This window comes from Brachionichthys hirsutus, chromosome 11, assembly GCF_040956055.1.
Source record: "Brachionichthys hirsutus isolate HB-005 chromosome 11, CSIRO-AGI_Bhir_v1, whole genome shotgun sequence".
Classification (NCBI taxonomy): Eukaryota; Metazoa; Chordata; class Actinopteri; order Lophiiformes; family Brachionichthyidae; genus Brachionichthys; species Brachionichthys hirsutus.
The window spans coordinates 9,944,775-9,970,125 of NC_090907.1; the positions used below are offsets into that span (position 1 = coordinate 9,944,775).

Genomic DNA, 25,351 nt, shown 5'->3' on the forward strand with positions numbered 1-25,351 from the left:
GACATTGTCACTAAAATGTCCACGCAGACATTTAACAGCAGTTGTGCAGGGAACCTATCGCAGCAGATCGTAGCCATTAATGGGTCAGAGTGGAGCCAATAGACAGGATATGAATGAGGCAGAGCTAGCGCAATGCTACCTGCTAACTGGTGTTTTCAAAAGGTTTTACATGCATATTTAGTCGATTCGTTAATTCAGACAACATTTTACAGCTTGGCGACTTAATTTAGACTCCAATGTAATAATTTGTTTTGTTTTAGGTCATAATTTATCTTCTGTTTCCAGCCTTTTGATGCATCTGGCTTTCATTTCGTTAGCTTAGCTAGCTAACCTGCTTAGCCAACCAGCTATCAACAAGACGCACAGCTAGCCTGAGCCTTTGACATTCAAAACAAACCACTGACGGGCACAGTTCGACCACTAAGATCGTATAGCGACGTCTCGATTCAACCGAGACATGGTGGCAATGTTCGCTTAGACGTGTGAACGCTATTGCGCAGTGAGCTATCTGTCTCTCCGTGCAAGAAAAATAAGAGTTAATGCTGGAATACTCTTGGATCAGGAGGGCATTCTGAGGAATTCGGTAGAAAATAACAACGTTTGCCGGGTCGCGCAGCGGCGTGACGCTCGGGTCTCGCTGCTGCGCAGTTCGCGGATTACCTGGAGCATGTTAATATTGCAGCTTTGTTACAGTTACGCGGATTAATAGAGAAATTACTACATTGTACAAACTCACCCGAAACGATAGAGGTGCAGGCAGCGCGGGGTCTCCAGGACAGCCTCGCACGGGCTGCTGTACAGGACCCAATTACAGACAGGAAGCAGGAGACTTCCGTTTTGCCTGATTGAAATCTGTCGTTCGTCAACACATACTTTCCCGAGTTTCAACCGAACTTCTTCTTGCACGATGTGTTTGAACAAATGCCTATAGGTTTTAGTATTTTTTATCGCTGAAGTTGGTTAAGTACTTTTTGTTTTTAAAGACAAACATGTAGTCAAATAAAAAAAATGTTTAAAACTCTGTAAGTATTTATTGTCGTTTGCAACTTAATGACCATCACTAGACTAGTACCACTGTATGAAACAATGCAAGAAATAAACGCCTGCATCATTATTTATTATTTGGACAAAGAACTGGCTTATAAAAGTCATTTTCATTTCATACAATTCATACATTTCTTAAAATGATGAATGTGAATTACATTTGAGAAAACCCCCAAAACAGAATTGGGTAAAGTATCCATTGTGTGAATGTAGCCATGTTCGGGCAAATAGATAGCTATATATCCGAGTGACATTTTAGATAAACAAACATGTTCCATATTGTCATTAAAATAAATGGCATCATAACTAAAACAATAAGTTGCTCCTCTGCACTACTGCAGGCTTTACAATTGTGTAGGCCAAGTTCATTCCCATGCAGTATTTGTGCCATGCTTTATAAAATCAGATTGGCCAAGTACAGGATATGACTGATAAAACTGACAAATCTCTATATAAATGATTAATTTATCCTAAAATGCACTAATGTGTTGTCAGTAATGTTAGGCCACTTGTATGTGATGCTGATGAATTACAAAACATATAAAAGATACATTTATTTTCTCTTGATATTTACTTCCATGTATTTTTTTCTGTCCTCAGAGATTACAAGAATACTTTATATCTAATTAAAATTTTCCCAATGTCTTTTGACTGGATACATCTGAGGAAGAAAAGGTAAATGATACGTTTTAATTTAATTTTAATTTAACTTTATTCTCTGCATTTATTTTATTTTTATGCTAGTAACAGTTGAAGCGCGTCTTTGCACACAATTCCTTTTTTTTCTAGCATTTATCCTGAGTATCACGTCCTCCATAAAAAAAAAATACTAAACATCAATTGTTCTTTGTAAAACCGGTGGACATAGAACGAGCTGTCATTCGCAAACGAGCCAATCAGCGACGGCTGCCGTGTCACGTGACCGAGGTGATGCGACCAGAAGAGCCTCGGCGAAGCTACCCTGCTGCTGCTAACGTTGGCTAGCAAGTTTGTTGACTTGCGCAATTCCTCTTTCTTCTCCAACCTCAGATTAGTGATACAAAATGGACAACAGTGCGAAGGAAAAAGAAGCGTTGGCTTTAATGGCCGACGCAGAGAAGAAGTTGAAGTCATCGCAGTCGTTTTTCGGATCAATGTTTGGGTGAGTGTGTGAGTCAGCTTCGGTTTAGCTAAAGGCCATCTGAACAGAAGCCGGCTGTTTAAACCACCTCCGGAAAGGACGGGAAATAAATCTCAATATGCGGTTGTTTGCATTTAACAACGGGCTCAACGCGACCATCTTGGTTATCGCTGTAGTATAATGAACATACATTTGATCGTGTTTAGGCTAGAGCTGTGCACGTACTAAAACGAGACGAGGTAACAGGTCGAAGCTGTTTAATGAGGGTTACTGAAGGTGGAACCAAAGATGAGTGGAATGCCTTTTTCAAGGGATTTGCGTTTTACGTGCGGTCACTGTTAGCAGTCGTGACGCTGCTGTAGCGCCATCTACTGGGGGGGAGTACGCAAGGCCGCTCAAGTACAATGTCCGTCGCGCCTGTTTACATTTGTGAAGTGAATCGGATTCATTAGAGACAGTAGCTAAGATAAAATTACATCCACAAACGTCACACATAAATATCTGAACCGTGTTCCTTCCATGGCCTAATATTAAAGAAGCTATTGTATTAAAAACCTTTAAATATGAGTTCATAATACAAGTATAAAGCTTGAGAACAGGATTTTGGGACAATGTCGTTACCATGACATCAGCACTGTAATGTGTTACGGTTAGATGATTGATGTAATAAAATGTGCTTCTCTCTTTTGCGTTACGTCAGACAAACTTCTGCATACATGTAAGTAAAACAGTAACTTGAATAACTCATTTATTGACTCAAATGAAGCGTAGCAGTGATGTCCCATGGTTCTCCAGCCCAGTCTGGTACCATTGTGTTTCACGAGACACATTTTTAAATATTTTTTAGCCATATCTAATGCCTCTCAGTTATCCTACATACCGGTACTTAAAATATCTTTAAGTTGTCAGTATTTAGTTATTAACTGAAAAGTATTATTGCACAATATCTTCTAGTAATCCTGTTTAACTAAACATGGGTCCTGGTACGCAGGGGTTCCTCCAAGATGGAAGAGGCCTGTGACATGTATGTGAGGGCAGCCAACATGTACAAAATGGCCAAGAATTGGTGTGGTGAGAATATTTGCTTCAAGATGACTTGACAACAATACTGACTTCGATCTTTCTAACATGAAACGTTCCTTTTCCAGCTGCGGGAAATGCATTCTGTCAAGCTGCTGGGCTTCACCTTAAGATGCAGAGCAAACATGACGCCGCAACCAACCTAATAGACGCCGGCAATGCCTTCAAAAAAGCAGACCCACAAGGTAAGGCAATGATCATCATCATCATCATCATCAATGTCATTAAGGGTTTCCAAAAGACAAGTATGACTAATATTCATTTCAATTTTTAATTTCAATTTCTGGTTTATTTGAATATGGACAAATACAAAACATAGACACATGTAGCAGAGAAATTCCCCAAAGAGAAATTAACAAAAGGGAACGTGGACTGATATTATGCACAGGAGAAAAGTTTAAATGACCCCAACCCCCTCAAAGTTTCTGTATTTTAGGATTACCCTCTTGCGGTCCTTTTTGGTTATAAGTATTTGAAATAATTTCAGTGATCTTAAAAAATACTGTTGTCTCAACAGAGGCCATAAACTGCCTAAACCAAGCTATTGAGATATACACCGATATGGTGAGTCTATGAAAACCCAGCGCTCCTAAGAAGCCTTCTTATGTTGTAGCACCTGATTTTCTGTTTTCGGTTTCGGTTGTAGGGGCGCTTCACCATCGCAGCCAAGCACCACATCAGCATCGCTGAGATCTATGAGACAGAACTCGTGGACATTGACAAGGTCAGACGCAATGCTTGTGTTTCAGAAAGGTCGCGCTTCATAATTGCTCCTGAAGCAACAGCATCCAGTGATTTAACAAGTCACATAATCTATTCTTAATCCTCGGAATGGAACATTTTTGTTAATTTTTTCCATTAATTATTCCGTTTCAGGCCATTGCTCATTATGAACAGGCAGGAGATTATTATAAGGGTGAAGAATCCATCAGGTGATTATTTTAAATGTGAAATGTGGCTTGTTTTTATTCGTTTCTAATTAATTAAAGAGAAATGTGATTTCTGTGAGTGTGTGTGGATTGTGAAATACCTTGATTTTGTTTTTCAGTTCAGCAAACAAGTGTCTCCTGAAAGTCGCGACCTACGCAGCTCAACTGGAGAAGTATCCCAAAGCCATTGAGATATACGAGCAGGTGTGGTGACACTCGACAGCAGCCTTTGTCTCAACATGTTAATATTTTCCTCACGCATGGTGAGAAAGAATTCTCATGCTTGGACGAAAGTGATATTGTCATATAAACATGGAAAAACATTTACGTCAAGATGAAGTAATCTTTTTGTGAACATTACATTCTCCAACATGTAGAAAATTGTAATCTCAGTGGTTGTTACTGTCGGCTACAACCCAGTCTTGCTTTTCTGCTCCAATCAGATGTGTACACCTGTTTAAAAAAAAAAGGAAAATATAAGACTTATTAAATGTCATTAACTCTTTCAATGCCACTGACGTCTATCTAAACCCAAACGTTCACTGCCAACTCTGACATTGAAATCTGCCTCTCTTCAACGGCCAATAAGTCTGGAATGAAAACAAATGGTCGGATGAAAGAAGAGACTTTAATCTTTCGTTTGGTAGGTTCGGTGTTTGCATAGTCGTAATAAAAAATATTCTGTGGGGCTTGAAGAATTGGGCAAAATGAGCGAAAACTGGGGCACTCAGAATACAGCTGAGCCGAGAATGGCTGGCACTGAACGAGTTAATAGGTGGGAACAGCAAAACAAAAATGATTGTACTTTATTGTTTTCAGGTTGGAACTTATGCGATGGATAGTACGCTTCTGAAATACAGCGCCAAGGATCACTTCTTCAAAGCGGCTCTTTGCCACTTCTGTGTAGACATGCTGAATGCTAAAGTAAGCCCCGCCCCCGGTGACGTGTGCGTGTGCAGCAGCCCAGTGCCCTAACGGTCATCCTCTTATCACCCAGCTCGCTGTGCAGAAGTATGAAGATATGTTTCCGGCCTTTTCGGATTCTCGGGAATGCAAGCTGTTGAAGGTAAACTTCCCTCAGTTTCAGAATCCTTCTACAAGAGCACTGAAAATCCTTTAGCTATAGAGACAAAAAAAAAAATCCCCCAGCAATCATAAAACAAAAGCGGCAAGTTCTGCAGCGTTTAGAGCCGTTTCCAACTTGTTTCATAGGAAGCCGAGCTACGTCTTGTAGCCCATTCATTTTTTTTATTTTTCACCTCATTGTTGTCACAAATGTTTTAAATTCCTTCGCAAATATTCCTGTCTTTGAGCAACCTTTCTAAAAGCAAATCTTTTTTTGTAAATAATGTTTTGTTCTTTTTATCCGCCCAGAAACTTCTAGATGCTTATGAAGAACAGAATCTGGATGCCTATACCGACTCGGTGAGTGTTTCAACAGAATAATAAAACGAAGTGTATTAAGCTTTTAGTGATGAGCTGGCATCTCGCCCGGGGGGGGGGGGGGGGGGTTACCCCCACCGCTCACCCGTATTCACTTCAATATTTACTCCATTCTCAGGTGAAAGAATACGACACCATCACACGGTTGGACCAGTGGCTCACCACGATGCTCCTCCGCATCAAGAAAACGATACAGGACGACGAGAGTGACCTTCGCTGACCTCTTTCCTTTGAACTGTCTCAAACCCCTGACGTCGAACTTGCATCTTTCTTTTTGGCCTTGAGCCTTTCCCTTCCATTCTATTTGCAGTCTTATCTTTTAATCTCTCACAAATTATGTTTCTTTTCTACAATCTACAGTTTTTTTTAATTTGTCTTTAAAGAATCTGCTCGTCACAGTGCTCCTAAAAGTATGGCCTCGATCGGTATGAACGCTATTTTCATATATAAAGTTTAATGGAGGTTTTTGGCCCAATATTTGTTAGAACGTTAATAATGGGCTGCAATACCAAAATACTCTTTCATTTGCTGTTTCTTCTTATTAAACAAACGAGAGAATGGCAATTACCGGTAACTAATGCATTCATCTACAAAATCTATTTTCCAGGATGTGTTTTAAATAAACTTCATTGATCAGAATGGTCACATGGACTAAAGCACTGTGTTGGTTTTTGGTGCTTCCAGTGTTCTGCAGGTCACAGGAGGGCATCTTTTAAACAACACATTCATCTTGGGCACAGAATTCTCCAAAACAAGAAGTCCAGGGTTTTGGAGAATATTCTCAGTTATGAGGGGGGGGGGGTATATATATATATATATATTCCCCCCCCCCCCAGTCTAATTCTCTAATGATTTGTCAGGTTAAAAAGGAGACATGTTTAAAACGTCAAAACACAGAGGTAAATGTAACTTTATTAGTTTACCTTCACAGCGATGACGCTTCTAATAAATATAAATTACAGATCTATTTGGAAAGGCGTGTTGGAAACGTGCTGGGCGTGTCCTCCTCCCCATGACGTCGGCACCTGATCTCAAACACCTTGAACCTGCCCGGCTCACCGGATTGGAGAGACGGTTCCGTTAAAAACAACAGGCTAGTGCTGGAAATCAAATGATGAGGTTTGGCGCACCATTTTGTTCTTCCGCCTCCTACGACAGTCCCGATCTCCGATTGCTTTAGTAAGTAGAACCGAACTGACATTGATTTTCTAATTAACAATTTATAAGGGCGTGCTTCGGAAACTGAACGGCGGTCTCACCTGGAGCGCGGGTGTGTGTGTGTGTGTGTGTGTGCGTGTGCGCGCGCTTTTTACGTGAATCAGATATATTAATAGTCGCATATGCAGCTGTTGGCAGCACCAAGGACCTCTGACACGGAAAACCATGTTTATCTCCAATGTTTGCTCTCTGAGGCCCTTCGGGCGTGTTTTAATTACACAGCTGACGTGAAGGTGCGTTCACGGACACCCGGCCCTCGTCACAAAGAGGGACTAATAGAAACCACTGCGGATTATCGCGGATTATTTGAGAATAATCGCGTTTAATGTATTTGTTCTTCTGTCATATCACCCGGTGACCGAGTGTGTCCTTTTCTTTTTGGATATTATTATTTTTATTTTTATTTTTATTTTAGATCAACCCTGGGTGTAGGAAGTGTTCATGCTAATGTATTTTATTTCCCTTTATTTAACTGCCACCGACAGGCTGTAGCTCATCGCTGAATGGAAGCCCGCACGTCTCACGAGTGATATTCCTTTCTTAAATCAGCAGGTTAATATATTCAAAAACCGTCTTGACCCGTCTATCGCTGAAAACGCAGAGCAGACCTGCATGTAAATGGATCCTTTCCCACCCCGTGTAACGACCCAATCTATTGGACCATTAAAGGATAATGTTCGGCGTTGAGGTGGCTATTTTGCATGTAACTCCCGTTTGTGTTGTGTTCTCTTTTCCCCGTCTCCTTGACTCTGTTGGCAGGTGCCTCCGCCCACCGGAGCCTAAAGGCAGCGGCAACGCCGTCCTGCTCACACCCGAGCACGCCACGCAGCTTCGTCCCTGCTGGAGCCATGAGGCGAACTCGATCCTTAATCATTCTGGCTTTCATTGTTTCTTCATTGTTGATCTTTTTCTTCTCCACCATGCGCCTAGAGACTTCCACCAGTCCCGCCCGTAGATCAGAGGCCCTCCAGACACAACCCACCCAGCAGCTCCATGGCAGCGACGCGATCACGCCACAGCAGAGCACCGCCGCGCCTCGTCCTCCTCCCGTCTCCGTCTCTGACCGGCTTCTGAAGACGATCTCCCTGAACGGGGCGTACTGGAGCCGCGTGATGTACATGGCCTTGAAGAATGTACAAGAACGAAATCCGTCCAGCCCAGACTGTGATTGGTCTCGTTGCAAAGAGATAAAGACGGAACTCCTACAAATCAACGTGCACGACTTCAACACCTATTCGGCGTTATTCCGAGACTTTTTGCAGGGCATGAGCTGCAGATTGCCTCCAATCCTGATCGATCAGCCAAACAAGTGCATCTCTGGTGAAGGAAACGGGACCAACCACACCTTCCTCCTTTTTGCCATCAAGTCAACCGCTGCAAGCTTTGAGCGGAGGCAGGCGCTGCGGGAGACCTGGGGCCGGGAGGGCCTGTACGATGGAGGACTGAGAGTGCAGATCGTGTTTCTGTTGGGTAGCTCTTCTTCACTGGATGACCCCGACCTCAATTCGATGCTCTCCTTTGAAGCGCAACGACATCGGGACATCCTGCAGTGGGACTTCCACGAATCCTTCTTCAACCTGACGCTCAAAATGAATTCATTCCTCCAGTGGGCGCTAGACAATTGTCCTGATGTCTCCTTCGTCTTTAGTGGGGATGATGATGTATTTGTAAACTTTCCTGCGTTACTCCGCTACCTGCAGGCTCTGGAACCCTCCAAGGCCTCTCAATTGTATGCTGGGCAAATCATAACTTCAGCGTCTCCCATATCAGACCCTAAAAACAAATACTACATCCCTTTGAGCTTCTACGACGGGCCGTACCCTGCCTACGCCGGTGGAGGGGGGTTCATTCTGTCCGGCGCGTTGCTGAGACCGCTCTACGCCGTCTCTCAGGTGGTACCTTTCTTCCCCATCGATGACGTTTACACTGGAATGTGCGTTATGGCTTTGGGCGTTTCCCCCGAAGCGCACGACGGCTTCCGGACCTTTGATATCAGGGAGGAGCATCGGGAGAACCTGTGCATCACTAAAAACCTTATTATGATTCACCAGCGTTCGCCGCAGCAGATTAAAAGGCTATGGGTGGGCATAAGCAACCGCTTGCTGAAGTGTTGAGCGATGCCAGTGAGGAATATGTACGGCTAGCATAGCCTGAAGGGAACAGTAGATGGAATTAATGGTTTGTGTTAGAGGATCTTGCTTTTCAGTCACAGGATAATAGAACTGGAACTACAGGTTTACCATAATTAGCATCCGTAACCGATTCCAGCGTTGCTTTAGCAGGGTGTGACGGCCTGGACTCGGGAAAGTTCAGGCGATTCTCCAACACTCCATGCGGACTCTCCAAAAGCTGAGGGTTGAGATATTTAACTACCAAATCCAAATGCGCTATGCGGGTGAATCGTAATCCAACGTCTGCTTTGATACGCAAATAAAAATAGACAATTGACTATTTATTTTTCACACAATGCCTGACGTGTGTGTGTGTGTGTGTGTGTATATATACACACTAGATGGATGTGCAGTTCTGGGGTATTACAATATTGCTTAACAAAATACTTTAAACCAGTCGTGTCACTCAAAGAACAGGAAACCACAATGACCACAGTTCATCGCTTAATCTGTTTTTTTAATTTAATTTTATTCAGAATGCTTTTAAAGAGCACCAGCTGTTATTACTGCCAAACCCAAGCCCGACGGTAAATCGGGTGTCTTGAGGCAGCACGACCTGGTGACACGGAGTCTAATCTTTTTGAAAGCAAGTCCCTTCTCCTTATTTTGTCCAGAAAAAAAGAAAACATATTTATGTATACAGTGTAAGGTCAGATCAGTTTAACCTCCCTACTTCGGTACCTACTTTGACCAAATTGCAACTCACTTTATCTTGACATAGTCTTCATACAGATCAAGCGGGTAGTGCTCTTTGTACTGCTGGATGTGTCGCCACATGGAGTCGCTCTGCTTCATCAGATTGGATGTGTTTTCCTGGTAGACGTCAGTGAACAGCAGTTCAGGATTGGGCTTCAGCCGTTTCTCTGCGCTCTCGAAAGCCTCCATCACCATCTTGCGGGACTGCTTCCTCCAGGTCCTCTCGTCGTCCTCGCTCCACCATCCGCGGGCCGTCATGTAGTGTCTCAATCTGGAGATGGGATGATCCTGTTTGTCCCAGTAGTTCACCTCGTCCACCGACCGGTAGGCTGAGCTGTCATCGCTGGTGCTGTGGTGGCCAATTCTGAAGGAGAAACATTGATTATTTCAAATATGACAATTTTAAGGGATTGCATTGATTTACAACATTTAACAAATGTTCTGTTACAATTGGAACCCATTCAGAACCACGACTAATTTATTACAGAGACAGCCTCTCAGGATAAATGCTCTCTGAAAATCTGCACTCCTACAAAATACAGTTTGAGAAGCGCTCTTTAGGTAACTGAATTTTCATTTATGGATTCATTTGGCCAAAAACTGATTTTTAAAAACAATGATTTTAACTGTACTTTACTAACATCCTTCATAAAGCTCCACAAACAACGTAATCGTCATTTAAATACCAGATCAAGTGTGTTTGTTTTGTTTTCTTCCTGGTTATTGCCTTTAACTAACTCACATTGATTTTAAATTTCAATCATTTTTTCTTGTCTTGTGCTTTGAACAATTAAGATGGCAAGTTACGCACAACTACTCGAGTATGTTCTAAAAACGCAACACTTCCCTAATAACTAAGTAATGACTACTTTTCAATCGTAGCACTTAACATTTTAAGCATTAAATGATCATTCTGTGTGCAACAACATAATTTCCCTCGATTAAAAAGCCAACTTGAAGAATTCACATTTTGTAACTGTTTTCTGTTTTTTTTAATCCTTGAAGGTTGAATCTCAAACAACTGGACTTGATTCAAGTCTGAATGCGTTTCAAAGCGGATTTGTCACTTCTGACTAACACAATGACGCTTGTTAAAGACACACCTTAACAGTTGTGTTCAAACTATCGTGGGTCATGTGTGTGTGTGTGTGTGTGTGGGAGGGGGGGGGGGGGGGCGGGGTTTCTGATGAAATGTCATGCAAGCCATTCATGAGCATTATCATGTTCCCTAAGGTTGTAAATGGTTGAGAAGCTTTCTGGGAACAGATGCCAAGAATGGTTTGCATGTGGGTGGGAGGTAGTCCTATCAACGTCCATTTATTTATCTAGTTAGAGATGCTTGCTATGACTTTGCTATCAAACATTCTGCTTTCTCTTCTCATTGTTGCCTTCCAATAAGTGTCCTTTAGATGCAGGCGGACCGCTGACTGAGTGAGCCGGGAGGGAAATGCCACCCGTGACACTGATAATCTTACGACTTTTGACACCAACATTTAATGTAATAGTTAGTTTGACTCCACTGTTAAGTGTCAAGCAGCCGTCCCCATTATTGTGACTTCTGAATCCAATCAGATGACAAGGATTTCTCATTATTTGCAATTCCAAAACATATACACCCCCCCCCCCGAAAAAAAACAATATACGGGCGCAAAGCTTCAATGATAAAAGAGTCAGGATGTGTCAGTCTGAAAAAAACACAATAGTCACAAATCGTTTGAATACCAACTCACCTGTAGGTCATGGCCTCAATGAGGAAGGGCTGGTTCTCAGCCACGGCCCGGCGGCGGGCCTCCTTTGTGGCATTATACACAGCAAACACATCATTTCCATCGACGCGGATGGACAGCATGCCATACCCTGGACCACGAGCCGCTGTTCCATCACAGAACAATGAAATAGTGTTGAACACGTATGCGGCTGTTGATTTACGCTCAGCGAGTGACGGTGGCCGTTTCTTACCAATGCCGTCTCCCCTGTACTGCTCATTGGTGGGGGTGGAAATGGCATATCCATTGTTACGGCAGAAAAAGATAATGGGGCACTCGAGGGTCGCTGAGAAGTTGAAGCCGGCGTGAGCGTCCCCTTCGCTGGCTGCACCCTCCCCAAAGTAACAGATTACTGCTCGGTTCAGGTTCTCTCTCTTGATGGCGTATGCAGCTCCAGCCGCTGCCGAAACACACCAGACATGTCGAGACGTTTACTTGAACGTACGCGCTGCTGTCCTGTACAGGCTCAGAGAGATGTAAAACTCACCCTGGGGAATCTGAGTCGCCAGCGGGGAGGAGATGGTGACGAAGTTCGAGTCTTTGCAGCCGTAATGGACGGGCATTTGCCGGCCCTTGCCGAGATCGTCAGCATTGGCGTAACACTGAGCCATGAACAAATCCAGAGGAAAACCACGGTACATCAACACTCCTGTTGGTCCGCAGAGGAAATAAGACACTCACTGATGAGTTTAAACTGACAGGATCATCAAACTCCATGATCATGCAGGAGATCGTAGGGTTCTGTTTACTTTTGAACTGACGCAGGAACCCAGAGATATTACATAAACATTCAATAAATACAATAAAGCAGATGTGAGTTTTAAAGAACAAAATGTTCAAAATATAAGGCAAAAGACATGACTGTGAGGAAGGGCGCATGCGCACGCTGCGACCGGCTGTGGTTGAGATTAGCGTCCTGAATGTTTGTTTGTTTTTTAGCTTGTTATAGTATTTTACGTGATTTAAACTTGCCGTTTTGGTGCTTTTTTAATATTTCTTAAGCTATTTTTTAAGATGGAACTATTTTGTTTATTTATTTATCTGATTTTATCGTGCCGAGCGTCCTTTCCCAGTTTGTTTACGGAAGTGTCACCACAATGAAACGGCAATATTCCAGGGAAGTATTGCTAAAACTAAGACCGACTGGTCTTCTCATCGGCTTTTAACACAATCCAGCCCCACGTTCTGATTGGAAGGCCCAATGAACAGTTTCATTTGAGTAACAATTTGCTGGGGTGGATTCTCGACTTTTTAAGTAACAGGACACAAAGAGTCAGGGTGAACGGGACACTCTCTGACCTAAAGTGCTCGTCGACTGGTTCGCCACAAGGGTGTGTATTGTCCCCCTTATTGTATATTTTATATACAAACATGTGCCAAAGTAAACATGACAAGAGGAAAATCATGAAATATGCTGATGACTCGGTCATCGTGAGTCTCCTGGACGGTGATGAGAGTATAGCCACGGTCCAGTTGTTGATGATTTTGTCCTCTGGTGCGAGGAATCCTTCCTACAGCTAAATATAGACTAAAACTAAAGACATGCTGGTAGACTTTAGGAGGAAACCTCATCAGCGGGACGTTACTTTAATTAATGGTCAGGTCATTGAGCAGGTGCAATCATACAAGTACCTTGGGACCGTCATTGATAGCAGATTGAAATTTGTAGAGAACAGTGAAGCAGTGAGCAAGAGGGGTCAGCAGCGCCTCCACTGCTTGAGGAAGCTGGCTTTTTTCAAGATTGACCAAACTACCATGAAAATGAAGTTTGCAGAGGATCGCCTCCTCCGTGTTAGGGGATGACCTGCACCCCCTGTACGGTCATTTTGTCCCTCTGTCCTCTGGGCGGAGGTTACTAGTGCCATGGTGCCGAACTCAGCGGTACAAAAATAGCTTTGTCCCAACTGCGGTGGGTTTGCTGAATAAGCATTAGTCTGTATTTTAATCCTTCTTCTTTTTATCGGGTTTTATTTTAATCATAGTCTTAAATCTTGTGTTGTAATTTATTTTATTGTGGTTTGCAAACAATTTATTATTTTATTTTATTTTATTATGACATCTTGGTTTTACTGGCGCTGATGAAATATTATTTGAGCACTTTTAACGGTTTGTATAAATTTTAGATGTATGTTTGCTGGTTTTAAATGGATATTGGATGTTTTAACTTTACCTCACAGCAAAACAAATCTACCTTCGGGCTACAAATAAAGTAACCTTGAACCTTGAAAAAAATGAATTCATGACTTAATGATGGAAACTTCATGGATCAAAGCTGGCACTGGTGCTCATTTGAATAAAATTGACTAACAAGCTTGGAACAGAACCAACCCAATAACACTACTGACGTGTTCCACAGGATTAACAGGCAAAAAAGAGTGAAGATGATTGTCATCATGGCTCCCAGAAAACATCAAATCAGGCATAAACGCTAAAGGTAACCTGCAGGTAGCCTGAGGCAGGACTCTTGTGTGACGTTGTACACAGTCAAACTACCAGATGAATCAGGTGATCCTTACCAGCTTCTCTGTATTGACCGAAGACCAAGTCTTTCGTGTCAAGAGCAGCAGCACTACCGATGTGTGTCCCCTCTTCACCATAGTTGGTCATATAAAAAGAGATTCGACCCTGTAAAAGAGACAAAACAATACTTCTGTATTATTGAATCTAAAGGACTAAATCTTCTGTTGTTCAATTGTTAAACGGTCAAATGTACGAGACAGAAAAAAAAAAAAAACCCACACCTGTCTCTGGGACTCGTAGAGAATGCGGTCCATTGTGTTCAGCAGTGTCATCTTCTGGTAAAAGTTTAAAACCGTCTCTTTGGAGAGCTGAGAAGGGAAGACACAGCAAACAACCACACAAAAAAAACTTTTGTTTGTCAAGAGTAGGGGTCATAAAATCACTTTCACCAACCAGTATCTGGACTGTACCTGAGGATCCTGAGAGGGGTTGATGATATTGCCCTGCCTGTCCATCACCCGGTACACTGGGATCCCAGAGATGACGTTGGGTTGGATGAACTCAAGATGATCCACAAACTCCGCCGAGGCTCCAGGGAACTGAGGCTTTTCCAGTGACGAGTCAAAGGGTTGCTGCCACTGCACAGCCTGGCAGATTGAGCACAAGCATTATTTATTAATAACATCGCCTCGGCTGTAGAAAACACAAAAAACTGCTCATTATGAAAAAAAATATAGATTTACTGGAGTTTTATTTTGCACTTTTTTGAAAATTTTAATTTGTCCTCATATTTCAAATCCATGACATTTATAAATCCCAGCGATAACAAACATTTGTCTTTTTTTATTTGGTGAAATGCAGAGGTAGAGGTGTCTCCTGCCTGCTTGGTGCATGTTTCATTGTTTTCCGTGGTGTTCTCGGTCACATTTGCCATTTCTGTATCTTTATTAGCCTCCAATGCGCCGCACGCATGAATAAATCCTTTAGCAACTCAGATTACAGTGTTGACATCTTAATCTAGCTAATAAATATATTCATCACCATCATCATCATCAATCAAACACATTTGCAGATAGGGGGTGCAAATATCCAGTTTAATTGCACGTTGACTCGCAATATTTTTGAAGGAATTTTTCATAAAAAAATAAAAGACAATATATAAAATTGTATTATTCAATAACCCCACAACAATAAAAATAAATGAATAAAAAAATCAACCTTTAGGTGAAACACGTCCAATTGCAGTACCCTAAGTTGATACAAGTAGCACCTTCTTTATTTCAGTTTATTCCCTCTTTGGTTAATTCAACGTACTGTTTTGATATCAACCTTGATTTTAGGAACAACACTTTGATCTCACGCCCCTTGAGTCCGACCAATGGGAATGTAGCTAGCTAAAACTTTAGCCGTTTAGCTAAATGGTCAAACTCAAGGTGCGCAGATCTTAAGAACAGATGATAATCGCATTGGCAAACATTTATAACAACAAATACGCGGGGTTTTTATTTAGATTTAATGCAGCCGATGTACAGTAGGCATGGAAACAAGGCCAAGTTAAATGCGGCCATTCGTATTATGATGCTAATGCTAGCTTAGTGTCAGCGCAATGGTCGTTTGAACTTACGTTGACTCTGAAAGCTCTGCTTTGGAGCAGCCTCGACGCGGCCGCCTGACGGACAGCATGGAAACATAATCCATATATTTTGTTCAGACGTCTTACAGTCGCCATCTGTATGGATTCCAGACGTTTGATCTGTCCGGCCCTGCGCTAACTTCACAGAAAACAACAAGTTACTGGATTGCGCTGTTTCGAGGTCGAATAGTCAAGTCGACGAATAAAATGATCGACTTCCGGCAAACCTTCAAAGTAAAATGACAATAACAATAAAAGGAACTGAAATATGACATTACGACTCGTTCGTTCATATCATATTGGTTCATATAGCGATTAGTTCACAATTCAGAAATTAAAATGATAAAAATGAAGCTATATTTATTTAAATAAGGTTTCACCATGTCCCAGTCAAAAAAAATAAAAAAATCATGGCTAGTCCATAATAAATGTATAATCGTTTTAGCCACAAGGCTTAAGTTAGAATGAAACACATCAACAACAACAACAACATCAGTTTACTTTGCTACAGGTCTTTACTTCTAGTACTTCCGGTGATTTTTAAGCAGTAAGGAAATAAATAATCTTGTGAATTATTGTCTAGTTTCAGAGACTATAACATATTTTCTTTATAGGAAACAAACGTATAATAGTAATATTATTAAAAATAAATAAATAAATAATAATAATCAAATTACATCCTCAGGATCGTCATCACTAAGGGCCCTACGTTGCAAAACAGATGACGTCATTGGCCTGCGACCTACATCTTCTCCGCGATTGGCAGCATGATGGAGGAGTGCGGATGTTCAGACGTGACTCTGAGAGAGTTCGGCTGCGAACAGAACCTTCTGTCGCGACCTGATGGTTCCGCTTCCTTCATTCAAGGTAACAGCTGCTGGAAACGTAATGCTGAGCCACGTGTAAAGGACGAATACTGGCCTGGCTGTCTGTTTCAGCTCAGAGAAGTTGCATTTTGCGCCTCTGCTAGATCAATTTGCGTAACTCAGCTGTCCGGATAAAGTCTCGTAAATAAATCAAATGCATCTTATAATTAAAACAGATCTTTTTCTCAGATTTCTTTTGCTGGTACTTTCTGTTATGGCATTGCGTTCAAACATAATAGGCAGAAGCAATTTTAGTAGTTTTATTTTCTCAGCTTTAAAATGGACGTTTGGGATATATTGTCTGTCTGTATTTACTATATTGCTGCTCTTATGCTGCGCAGTATTCAAACGTGTCACCGGGAATTTTGTTTCAGTGTAATATTTAAAATAGAAATGTGTTTTCTTGAGTTTTCAGCAAGACGAGGCAATAATCGGATGACTTGGAACACTTCTCCTGCTTTGGGCTAGGGCTGTTTTTTATTTTTAGTTGTGCCGAGTGTAAAACATTATTATTTTCTTTTGAACAATGTCCTCTTTTCTCTTGTGTGAAGGAGACACGAGTGTTTTGGCTGGGGTGTATGGACCGGCCGAAGTCAAAGTCAGAAAGGAAATCTATGACCGGGCAACACTTGAAGTGTTGATACAGCCCAAAGTAGGACTGCCAAGTAAGAGATTATCCCAAAAGAATGTAATAACTCCTCATTATACTGCTGTATTTTGTTATTTTCACCGCCATGCATTCGTGAACGTTATTCTATGGCAATATGGGCCTATAACGTTATTAATTGTGTACATTTAAGGTGCACAGGGTGATAAATGAGTAAATATTTATCAAAATGAAACCAGTGGCTTTGTAGTTTACGTAATAAATGTTTCACGTTCAGTTTGAATGTCGCCCATCATAGACTGGTTATATCCATATCGTGCATTACCACAATAAACCACAGGGTGGCGTAAACGATGCATTTGATTTTAAATTACAATGAATTACCAGTGTTGTAGCCAGACATTTGTTTGTCTTCCAGGTGTAAGGGAGCGTTCACAAGAGCAATGTGTGCGAGAGACCTGCGAAGGGTCTCTGCTCTTGTCACTTCATCCTCGTTCCTCCCTCACTCTTATTCTTCAGGTGTTGCACGACGATGGTTCAGTATCCTTAAGGAAAACTCATTTTTGTGTTGTAAACGTAATTTTCAAATCTGCTGAAAAGACACTGAAAAGGATGTCCTAATTTGTGTTTCTCTGTGAGTGTTCTTCCTTACCTGTTTCTCAGCTCTTATCGTGCTTTTTGAATGCTGCTTGTATGGCTCTAATGGATGGAGGACTGCCTATGAGTTGCTTGTTCTGTGGAGTGACCTGTGCCATTAACACAGAGGATCAAATCATAATCGACCCGACTGCTTCTCAGGAGAAGGTAAATCTTGTTTTTCTGTTGAACAACACCTCAGAGCATGTTCCTTACATTTCTTAAAGTCATTACATTTAGAAAAATTCCTTATATGTAGGAAATCTCCCTACAAAATGTGTAAAACTTTACCACCAAAAATGTCACTTAAAAGCATCGTAACTTAAATATTTAAAGCTTTATTGCATTGCATTACCTTTATTTCAATAATAAAGTAAATACTTTTTTTTTTGTGTAATAACGTTTTAAAAATGTCTGCTGTACAGGAAAGCCGAGCTTTGATGACGTTTGCTATTGACAGCACAGAACGTAGAGTCATGATGTCATCAACCAAAGGATCCTTTTCAGTTCATGAGGTCAGCAAATCAATGAGCACTGTCTTGCTTTTGCCTGGGTGATTACGCCTAATGTGCAATTTCCAGTTCTGCTTGGCAGAGACGAGAGTTTTGTTTTAGATGAAAGCAGAATTGTTCAACTCTCATTGTAAATTAGTTTTCTCGGCAGAAAGAAAAAAACCATTCATGAGCTGTTTGCTAAATTATATCAAACCGTTTAAATGGCTCAATACAAAGTTTTACTGTGTTTTTATGTTCAACGGATCGTGCTGTTTTCCCCGGATTACAGGAGTCACTTTTGTAAATCAGGTGTTGTTCAAACACGCTTTGTAGTCTCACTTAAGCCATAGAGTCCCAGAGGTCTACCTGTTAATGCCTTCATTTACATAAAGGCTCCAAAATCTCCGCTGATCCTAAAGCACAGGACAAGGAGTTCCAGCATCCAGGTGAGACGCAGAAATCCTGGGATGCTATTCTGTGGAGCTATGGAACAACACTGTTGTTGTTCCAATTCTGATCTGACATACTTAACGGTAGAAAATCTCTGGTGGGGCTTGAATCAGCACATAAAGCCAGGAATAATACAGCACAGGCCGTTTCCCTATGAGGAATGGGTTAAGAGTCCAGTCAATGATGCAGCAGCTAAAGTGTCTCTACAGCGTAGGAGAGACATTTGTCGTTAAGGGATTGTAGACCTTTGAGCCTGCAGTGGTCCGGCAAAGCAGCATAGTTTCTTATATTTGTGAAAACACCTGTATAATCTGTGACATTTAGCTGCTCTTGTTTGATTTTGCCTTTAAACATATTATGAAATGAGGGTCGAATAATTCTGCTTTCAATTCTAATTGTAAAAATATGATTTTGGGTGCCGTGCTTAACTGATGATGATGATGTAAGGTGGTAGTTTTTTTTGGGGGGGGGGGCTCTATCTTGAGATATTAAACTTATTATTTTAGGATGATCTTGATTTTTTTCTTCTTCTTCTACAGATGCAGCAGTGCATCGCAGTCAGTCAGAAAGCATCAGAAAAGATCTTCCAGTTCTACAGAGATTCTGTCAAGCGGCGCTACTCCAAAAACCTCTGAGTCCTAGTCTTGTATTTTTATACTTTGCACCCCGGTGCTGATGCCATAATAAAAAGTGTAGCAACCACACGGGCTATATTGGCTTTACTTCTTTGGTACTTGTGAGAGGACAATGAATGAACTATCAGCTAGTGTGTAAAATGAGGGACGAGTACCAGTCAAAGTGCACATATTGGGATTCATTTATTTATTTTGCTCTGATATTTACATGTCGTATACAGGTGCCGGCTGGGAAATGACTTTCCTCTTGTACAAATCTTACTTGACACATCTTTGACCTTTTAATTCACTCAATCAAGTTGTCCAGTTTTCTATTCAAGTGGTACAAAATGAGATACATCTGTGTAGAGTCTCTGTCCGGACGGTAACATCAGTGAAGGCAATCCACATAAAGTTAATACTAACCGCTGTAAAACTGTTATAATAACAACAATCAAACAAACAAAGGATTTATCTTCATTTACAGAAGCGGGTCTGATGGTTCAGGGCTGTCAGAACGGTACAGCGTCGTGTGTGTGTGTGTGGACCCGGTGCAGCTGGCGAGGGTTCGAGGCTGAGTCTTCACAACGTCATAATCCGTTATCTAAACACAACACCGGGTTTGTAGAAAACAAATGTATTTCTTTTCATTGCAGTTCAGCGGTGGACTTTATAAAATCTTTACATGTGAATAGAAAATCTCAACTTTCAGCGATTTTTATAAACATGTTCTCGGAGTTCCCATTTTCACAGTTTTCTTAGTTGCACATTTATGGTCCAACCGTTACGGAGATTTCTCTCATAAAAGCTGCAATAAATCAGAACCAAATAGACGTGATGGCAGCAAACTCATCATGTATGTTTCTGCAGAGTGAAATGAAGGCTTCGTTGACTCATGCCTCATATGGCGGAGCTCTAGATGTCTGGTGGTGTTTTTTTTTCATCTAAGTGTTGCCATATTTGTTTACACCAACTGTTAAGAGACCATTTCAGAACTTTGCCCTATATTGGAAAAAGCAAGATTTTTCTGGAGGAGGAAACAAGAGTTTTTATATTTGAGGAGCGTGGGCCGGCATCTTGCTCATTTCTATTCACAGGATACGAATGGATCCTCCTGAGAGTTCTTTCCACATGTATGACATTTATAAGTTACCTTGTCTACATAAGGATACGTCAACTTGGCCTAAACAAAGCAGAATCGGTCTTTCAGGCAGGATAACCGTGAATGATGACGACTGTGAAATCAGGATGGGTTCAAGTGTGTGCCGTGTTTCCCTGTGGGTTCTTTGCTCTGACGAGCAGCAACAGATTACGGGTTTGTGCCTCTGTCCTTTACCCGAGGAGCGACAGCTCTGGCGTCGGCCCTCCCCTATCCAACTCCATCGGGATTCTGATGCTGCCGCGTCCTTGTCATGACCTTCTCATACATCTGCATCCTCCCATCAGTGCATACCGCTCTCCTCCTGGCTCCTCCCGGGCGGCGGAGGCCACGTGTTCTCTTTCATCTGCTCATAAGTCATTGTTATAGTGACTGTGATAACATCTGCATTGTGTACCAGACCGGTCCTACTACAGTAAAGATTTGAACGCGTGATGATCGCTACAGCACATTAACATCACGGTTGTTAAATCAAGTCCTAAAGTGATGTAATAAATCACATTTATTGACGGCGAGTAATATTGCGTTCCTTTCTTATGCTTCCGTGCGTGCAGAAAGGTCCTCTGAACCGAGTTCCCTTCGATTACAAGCTAGATGCCCACTGTTTCTGTTTTTAGTTTGACTGTCCATCCTCTGCCTTTCCAGCTTGGTGCAGATAAAACGTGATGGGAGGGGGAACAAAGGCTGTGATTATTTAACATTTACAGGTGGTACATTGGCGTGTGTTGTAATTTGTGACGTGAGAGAGGCCTGTGCGTTCCTTGTGCATCCTTGGAGAGCAGTTGTCTTTATGGTGGTTTTCCAGACAGGTAGGAGATCAGCGCAGCGATGGCACAAATGTACGTTATGATCCCAAACACAATGGAGAGCACTGAGAGCCACAGAGCCTGACGGGATGCTGCGGTGGCCCCCTGGAAATCCCCCTGAGCCGATGCCTTGTTGGTCTTAGAAAAGGAGGAGAGTGGGATGAAGATTAGAGGTAAACAAAGAGATGGAGAGAAGGGCATGAGTCATCGTTATTACTCCTCCCTGGCCCCCACGTTCCTTTTACAGTCATTTTCCAGTCACACTTGCCTCATTCATCACTTCCTCCTTGTTCCCTCAGTCCTTCCAGTCTGTGTCTTTGACTTTGACCCCTTTTACTTTTTTTTTAAAGCACTCAACAATATTGGAAATCTATCATCTTGGCTCTTCTTGTTATGACTCTAATTAAACCTTAACGAAGGAAACTGATCTGATATAAAGACCTTCGCAGCCTGCTGCCACTTAGTATTGCTAAAGTGTTAATGGGATTTCTTCTTTCTCCCTGAATTGCTGGAAGGACGCCTATATATTCTATAGGTCTCTGGCACCTACACACAGAGGTGTTGGGGGATTTCTAACACTGCAAGCAGAAATCTTCACTGATGACATGGATAGATAGATAGATAGATAGATAGATAAATAGACAGATAGATAGATAAATAGAGAGATAGATAGATAGATAGATAGCTGACAGATAGATAGATAGACAGACAGATAGATAAATAGACAGATAGATAAATAGAGAGATAGATAGATAGATAATAGACAGATAGATAATAGATAGATAGATAGATAGCCCCTGTTTTTTTTATTATTACTCTGAGTGAAAACATTCAAAGAGAGTCAAGATGTTGCTATAGCAACAACACATCACCCTTAGAAAATGACACATTATTAATTGGATGGTGTTTTGTTGAACATATTATTAAATGTTTATGGTAAAGCAAAGACTAATATAAAAGATTACTGAAAAAATGACTGAAGCATAGTGTCAGTTCAGGCTTGTGTGTAGGTGTGTGTGTGTGTGTGTGTGTGTACCTTCTGCGAAAGGTAGAATGCAGCAATGCCAAGGGGCCAGAAGCAGCAGAGCATGGAGAAAAAGGCCAAGCCCAGGTAGTCCTCAGGTATCATCAGTGGGAAGTTGCTCTCGCTGTCTGTTTCACTGAAGTCATCAATGGATGAGTCCTGGGATTCAACCAGAGCATCAGATTGAGTTCAGGTTGAAGGGTCTGGCACCCCTATTACAAAAAGCATGTCTGTTCATGCAGAAACCTGGCTTGGATTTTGTTTTCAAGGATTATGCCTGCACTAATTCAATGGAATGTAAATAATAATTAATGAACAATAAATGACATTTCATGGGAATATCCTTTCCTAAAGTTGTCCCTAACAACCTTTCTTTTAATTTGCTTAAGCAAGTAATATGATTTTTTTTTTATTAATAAAAGCATCAAGAAGGTCCTTTTGATGCTGCATTCATGTAAATGCATGTAAAATAAGCTTTACATGTAAAACGTAAAGCTTTGCTGACGCCTGTAAAATAATGGGATTGAATTGGGTTCAACTGGATGTGCAGTAGCTCAACTGACTGCATGGGATTCATAACTCATGCATAATTCTGAAATGGTTGCAGTTTGACTTCCTGTCTTACAAAAAATGGATCAGATTTTATCTTTGTTAAACATATGCTGCTCATTTAGCCTTCATGCATGAGAAGCTTTTCTTTTCCTGCCCTTAAACAACGAGGGCGCTTAAGTCAGAGTATATTATAAGACAATAATGCTATTCTAATTCTCCAGCCTTTTAGCTCACAGTAGGCAACTGGATCTCCTTAGAACTCTTGCTGAGAGAATTCCATTAATTTAAACGAGCTGCTATTTATTTAGAAGATTTATTCTTCCTCACGTTGACTGCCAAAACATCTCATGATTCACATTTCACTCCAGAGTTGCTCAGTGATCTATGAAATGGATCTGGCATCTTCCATTGCTGCTGCAGTCATTACCTGCACGGCAGCAGGAGAGGAGCTTTACATAATCCGCCTGTTTGACAGTAAGCATTCAGTTGCTGCCGACCGTGAAACGCACTGCTCATATGTCTATTTTAAGTTCCTTTTGGGCTCACGGGATCTGTGTGGAGAACGTGATTATGTCTCCCTCAGCAACAAGAAGCATGCGGTAGAAAATAGATGATTGCTAATCCATTATTTTCAGGTCATTTGTTCTATGATTTTCAACGTTTTATATAAGGATCCTCGCAAACCGAGGACAAAATAATCAATTTGAAGACACGATGGACATTAATGAAAGCTTAGCATTACAGTTTGGAATCCAAAAACACAGACTTTGTTTTCGGGACACAAGTGGAGTTCGAACATCGCTCCCTGTCTTACGTCAGAGTCCGGAAGCAGGTCATCCTCATCGTCCATGCTGTAGGACACGCTGTGGAAGTCTTGCACCTCTGCTAGCAGCTTCCTCTCCAGCATGGAGCCGGGCTGAATGTCCACAAAGGTGGTCTCCAGGTAGTCTTTGTTAAGAAGGGAGTCTGTGTTGCCCCAGATGGGGGCAGGTGGGTAAAAGGACTCCAGTGTACGAGGTAGGGAGCAAGGGTCCAGTAGCTGCTGCTGTTGGAGCTCAGGAGGATGTCCACAGTAGCTCCTCCATGCAAAAGGTGGGTAGGCCCTGTCCTGCTCACACGTAACCAGGATACCCTTAAACAGTCCACCAGGGGCGTGCCCGTTCCCAGGCCCCAGCAGCTGGCCTGATGTGCAGCCGTTATTGGGGCTTTCTCCCAGAAGGGGGTGCTCCAGCTCATCTAGATCATCCATCCCTGTCTTTTAATACCATCCACATAAGAGGCCACTGCATTAACAAGCAAATGTAATCTGCAAATCGGTCTGCAGAGCTGCTTCCTGAAGAGTGTCCAATGGGTTTATGCAAAGACAGCTGCTTTGTTGGGTTTAGTGTTTCAGAGATAATCCATCTTTAATCCGATTCTTTAATTTTTCCTCTTATTATTGGACCAGAGGCCAACAACACATGTGATACTTAGGACAGTGTGAAGACAGCGTAGCCTTCTCTGGTGTGTTGCGTTGATTTTGCTTCGGGGGATTTATTATCCTCTTCTCCTGCCATTTGGCGAAGAGCTTGATGGCTGAGGATTTTCCTCATGTGTCATATTTCACACGATTCTGTCAGTGATTATGAATATGATCATGCTGGACTCTCTCTCTCTCATGTAATATGGAAATGTTAATTCTGATGATGAAGGACCTTGATTACCCACAGACAGGCAAATGAAAATACTGGGTAATGGGATTTCACTCTGATTTACCCCTCTGGAACTCTTGGTGTTAGTATGAAAGCTTTGGACACTGATCTTTCCCTTCCTTTCTGGGTGGAAAAAAAGAAATCCAATGGTTTGTGAGCTAAGAAATTAATGTAAGTATAATTAAAAAAAGAAGAAGATTTGTGTGCTGTTGTGACGAGCAGCTGCTTGCTTGTACCTCTACAGCGATCTGGAAAAAGTACACGGTTTTTTAAAAACAGGCCAAAGCCCTCAGGCCAAATGATTGGATTGACCCGCAGTTCTAATGCTTTACCATACCGGTACAAGACCTCCAGCAGCAGTTAAAATAGTGGCACAATGAACGGATTGGGGCCATATTTGAGGCCAGTTAATCTGTAAAAGCAATGAGGCTCCAGAAATAGAATCCTATGGTGAGCATCTGTAGGTCAGTGTGTCTGCCAACATGCCTGGGTCTCTGTTATTGCTGCAGGAAGTGAAAACATAGTCCTCCGGTGTAGACCTCTGGGAGCTACTCCTTTAGGACACGTATTTTTAATGCACTGTGCCCATCTTATCGTTCAGGATAGCTGAGGTGTCAAGAAGCTCCCTATCAGGCTCTCTGATGAGGGTGAGGAGGTCTGTTAAAAAGAAGGAGACAAGGTCACCCAAAGTTATTCACACTGAACAGTTCAACTCTGAATATCAGCATCCTGTCACTGAGCGTCGCGGCTAGAGAGTCAGTTTGGACACATACAGCGACGACTCGGGTGAAATGAATAAACATAAATCCAAAATGGAGAGACAGACAAATGGAGCATGGACAAATGGGCGGAACCCATTAGTGACAAATGCATTCATCTCTACTTCATCCTT

At 41.9% G+C, this 25,351-nt stretch overlaps 5 protein-coding genes across 5 annotated transcripts; 3 read left to right on the forward strand and 2 right to left on the reverse strand.

The window, feature by feature from the left end:
- The first annotated feature begins 1,974 nt into the window (after positions 1-1,974).
- napab (N-ethylmaleimide-sensitive factor attachment protein, alpha b) lies at positions 1,975-6,272 on the forward strand. The gene is made up of 11 exons (XM_068745139.1): positions 1,975-2,185; positions 3,156-3,235; positions 3,313-3,429; positions 3,762-3,808; positions 3,891-3,968; positions 4,121-4,176; positions 4,293-4,377; positions 4,993-5,097; positions 5,171-5,239; positions 5,548-5,598; positions 5,735-6,272. Exons 1-11 carry the CDS (start codon positions 2,088-2,090, stop codon positions 5,834-5,836), a joined length of 888 nt encoding a protein of 295 aa, XP_068601240.1. The 5' UTR covers positions 1,975-2,087; the 3' UTR covers positions 5,837-6,272.
- Positions 6,273-7,682: 1,410 nt separating this feature from the next.
- b3gnt2l (UDP-GlcNAc:betaGal beta-1,3-N-acetylglucosaminyltransferase 2, like) lies at positions 7,683-9,278 on the forward strand. The gene has a single exon (XM_068745304.1). It carries the CDS (start codon positions 7,683-7,685, stop codon positions 8,946-8,948), a length of 1,266 nt encoding a protein of 421 aa, XP_068601405.1. The 3' UTR covers positions 8,949-9,278.
- Positions 9,279-9,307: 29 nt separating this feature from the next.
- bckdha (branched chain keto acid dehydrogenase E1 subunit alpha) lies at positions 9,308-15,735 on the reverse strand. Its single transcript, XM_068745305.1, has 8 exons — positions 15,552-15,735; positions 14,398-14,574; positions 14,209-14,295; positions 13,984-14,092; positions 11,955-12,116; positions 11,661-11,867; positions 11,432-11,573; positions 9,308-10,065 (listed from the first exon to the last, which is right to left on the reverse strand). Exons 1-8 carry the CDS (start codon positions 15,654-15,656, stop codon positions 9,708-9,710), a joined length of 1,347 nt encoding a protein of 448 aa, XP_068601406.1. The 5' UTR covers positions 15,657-15,735; the 3' UTR covers positions 9,308-9,707.
- A 570-nt stretch (positions 15,736-16,305) lies between these two features.
- exosc5 (exosome component 5) lies at positions 16,306-19,664 on the forward strand. Its single transcript, XM_068745594.1, has 6 exons — positions 16,306-16,427; positions 16,978-17,091; positions 17,452-17,573; positions 17,697-17,837; positions 18,095-18,184; positions 19,153-19,664. Exons 1-6 carry the CDS (start codon positions 16,328-16,330, stop codon positions 19,246-19,248), a joined length of 663 nt encoding a protein of 220 aa, XP_068601695.1. The 5' UTR covers positions 16,306-16,327; the 3' UTR covers positions 19,249-19,664.
- Positions 19,665-21,174: 1,510 nt separating this feature from the next.
- tmem91 (transmembrane protein 91) lies at positions 21,175-24,017 on the reverse strand. The gene is made up of 3 exons (XM_068745854.1): positions 23,583-24,017; positions 22,229-22,375; positions 21,175-21,330 (listed from the first exon to the last, which is right to left on the reverse strand). Exons 1-3 carry the CDS (start codon positions 24,015-24,017, stop codon positions 21,175-21,177), a joined length of 738 nt encoding a protein of 245 aa, XP_068601955.1.
- Positions 24,018-25,351: the final 1,334 nt, after the last annotated feature.

What these genes read in the sequence shown, in the direction of transcription:
- tmem91 (XM_068745854.1), bottom strand. Translation starts at nt 24,017, where the DNA reads ATGGATGATCTAGATGAGCTGGAGCACCCCCTTCTGGGAGAAAGCCCC. An exon ending in ACCTGCTTCCGGACTCTGAC is followed by an intron (nt 22,376 to 23,582) that starts GTAAGACAGGGA and finishes GTTGAATCCCAG; the next exon opens with GACTCATCCATTGATGACTT. An exon ending in CATTCTACCTTTCGCAGAAG is followed by an intron (nt 21,331 to 22,228) that starts GTACACACACAC and finishes TCCTTTTCTAAG; the next exon opens with ACCAACAAGGCATCGGCTCA.
- napab (XM_068745139.1), top strand. Translation starts at nt 2,088, where the DNA reads ATGGACAACAGTGCGAAGGAAAAAGAAGCGTTGGCTTTAATGGCCGAC. An exon ending in AACTCGTGGACATTGACAAG is followed by an intron (nt 3,969 to 4,120) that starts GTCAGACGCAAT and finishes ATTCCGTTTCAG; the next exon opens with GCCATTGCTCATTATGAACA. An exon ending in GGGAATGCAAGCTGTTGAAG is followed by an intron (nt 5,240 to 5,547) that starts GTAAACTTCCCT and finishes TTATCCGCCCAG; the next exon opens with AAACTTCTAGATGCTTATGA.
- exosc5 (XM_068745594.1), top strand. Translation starts at nt 16,328, where the DNA reads ATGATGGAGGAGTGCGGATGTTCAGACGTGACTCTGAGAGAGTTCGGC. An exon ending in TTCCGCTTCCTTCATTCAAG is followed by an intron (nt 16,428 to 16,977) that starts GTAACAGCTGCT and finishes TCTTGTGTGAAG; the next exon opens with GAGACACGAGTGTTTTGGCT. An exon ending in CGACTGCTTCTCAGGAGAAG is followed by an intron (nt 17,838 to 18,094) that starts GTAAATCTTGTT and finishes TCTGCTGTACAG; the next exon opens with GAAAGCCGAGCTTTGATGAC.
- b3gnt2l (XM_068745304.1), top strand. Translation starts at nt 7,683, where the DNA reads ATGAGGCGAACTCGATCCTTAATCATTCTGGCTTTCATTGTTTCTTCA.
- bckdha (XM_068745305.1), bottom strand. Translation starts at nt 15,656, where the DNA reads ATGGCGACTGTAAGACGTCTGAACAAAATATATGGATTATGTTTCCAT. An exon ending in ACCCCTCTCAGGATCCTCAG is followed by an intron (nt 14,296 to 14,397) that starts GTACAGTCCAGA and finishes TTCCCTTCTCAG; the next exon opens with CTCTCCAAAGAGACGGTTTT. An exon ending in GGCGACTCAGATTCCCCAGG is followed by an intron (nt 11,868 to 11,954) that starts GTGAGTTTTACA and finishes GTGTTTCGGCAG; the next exon opens with CGGCTGGAGCTGCATACGCC.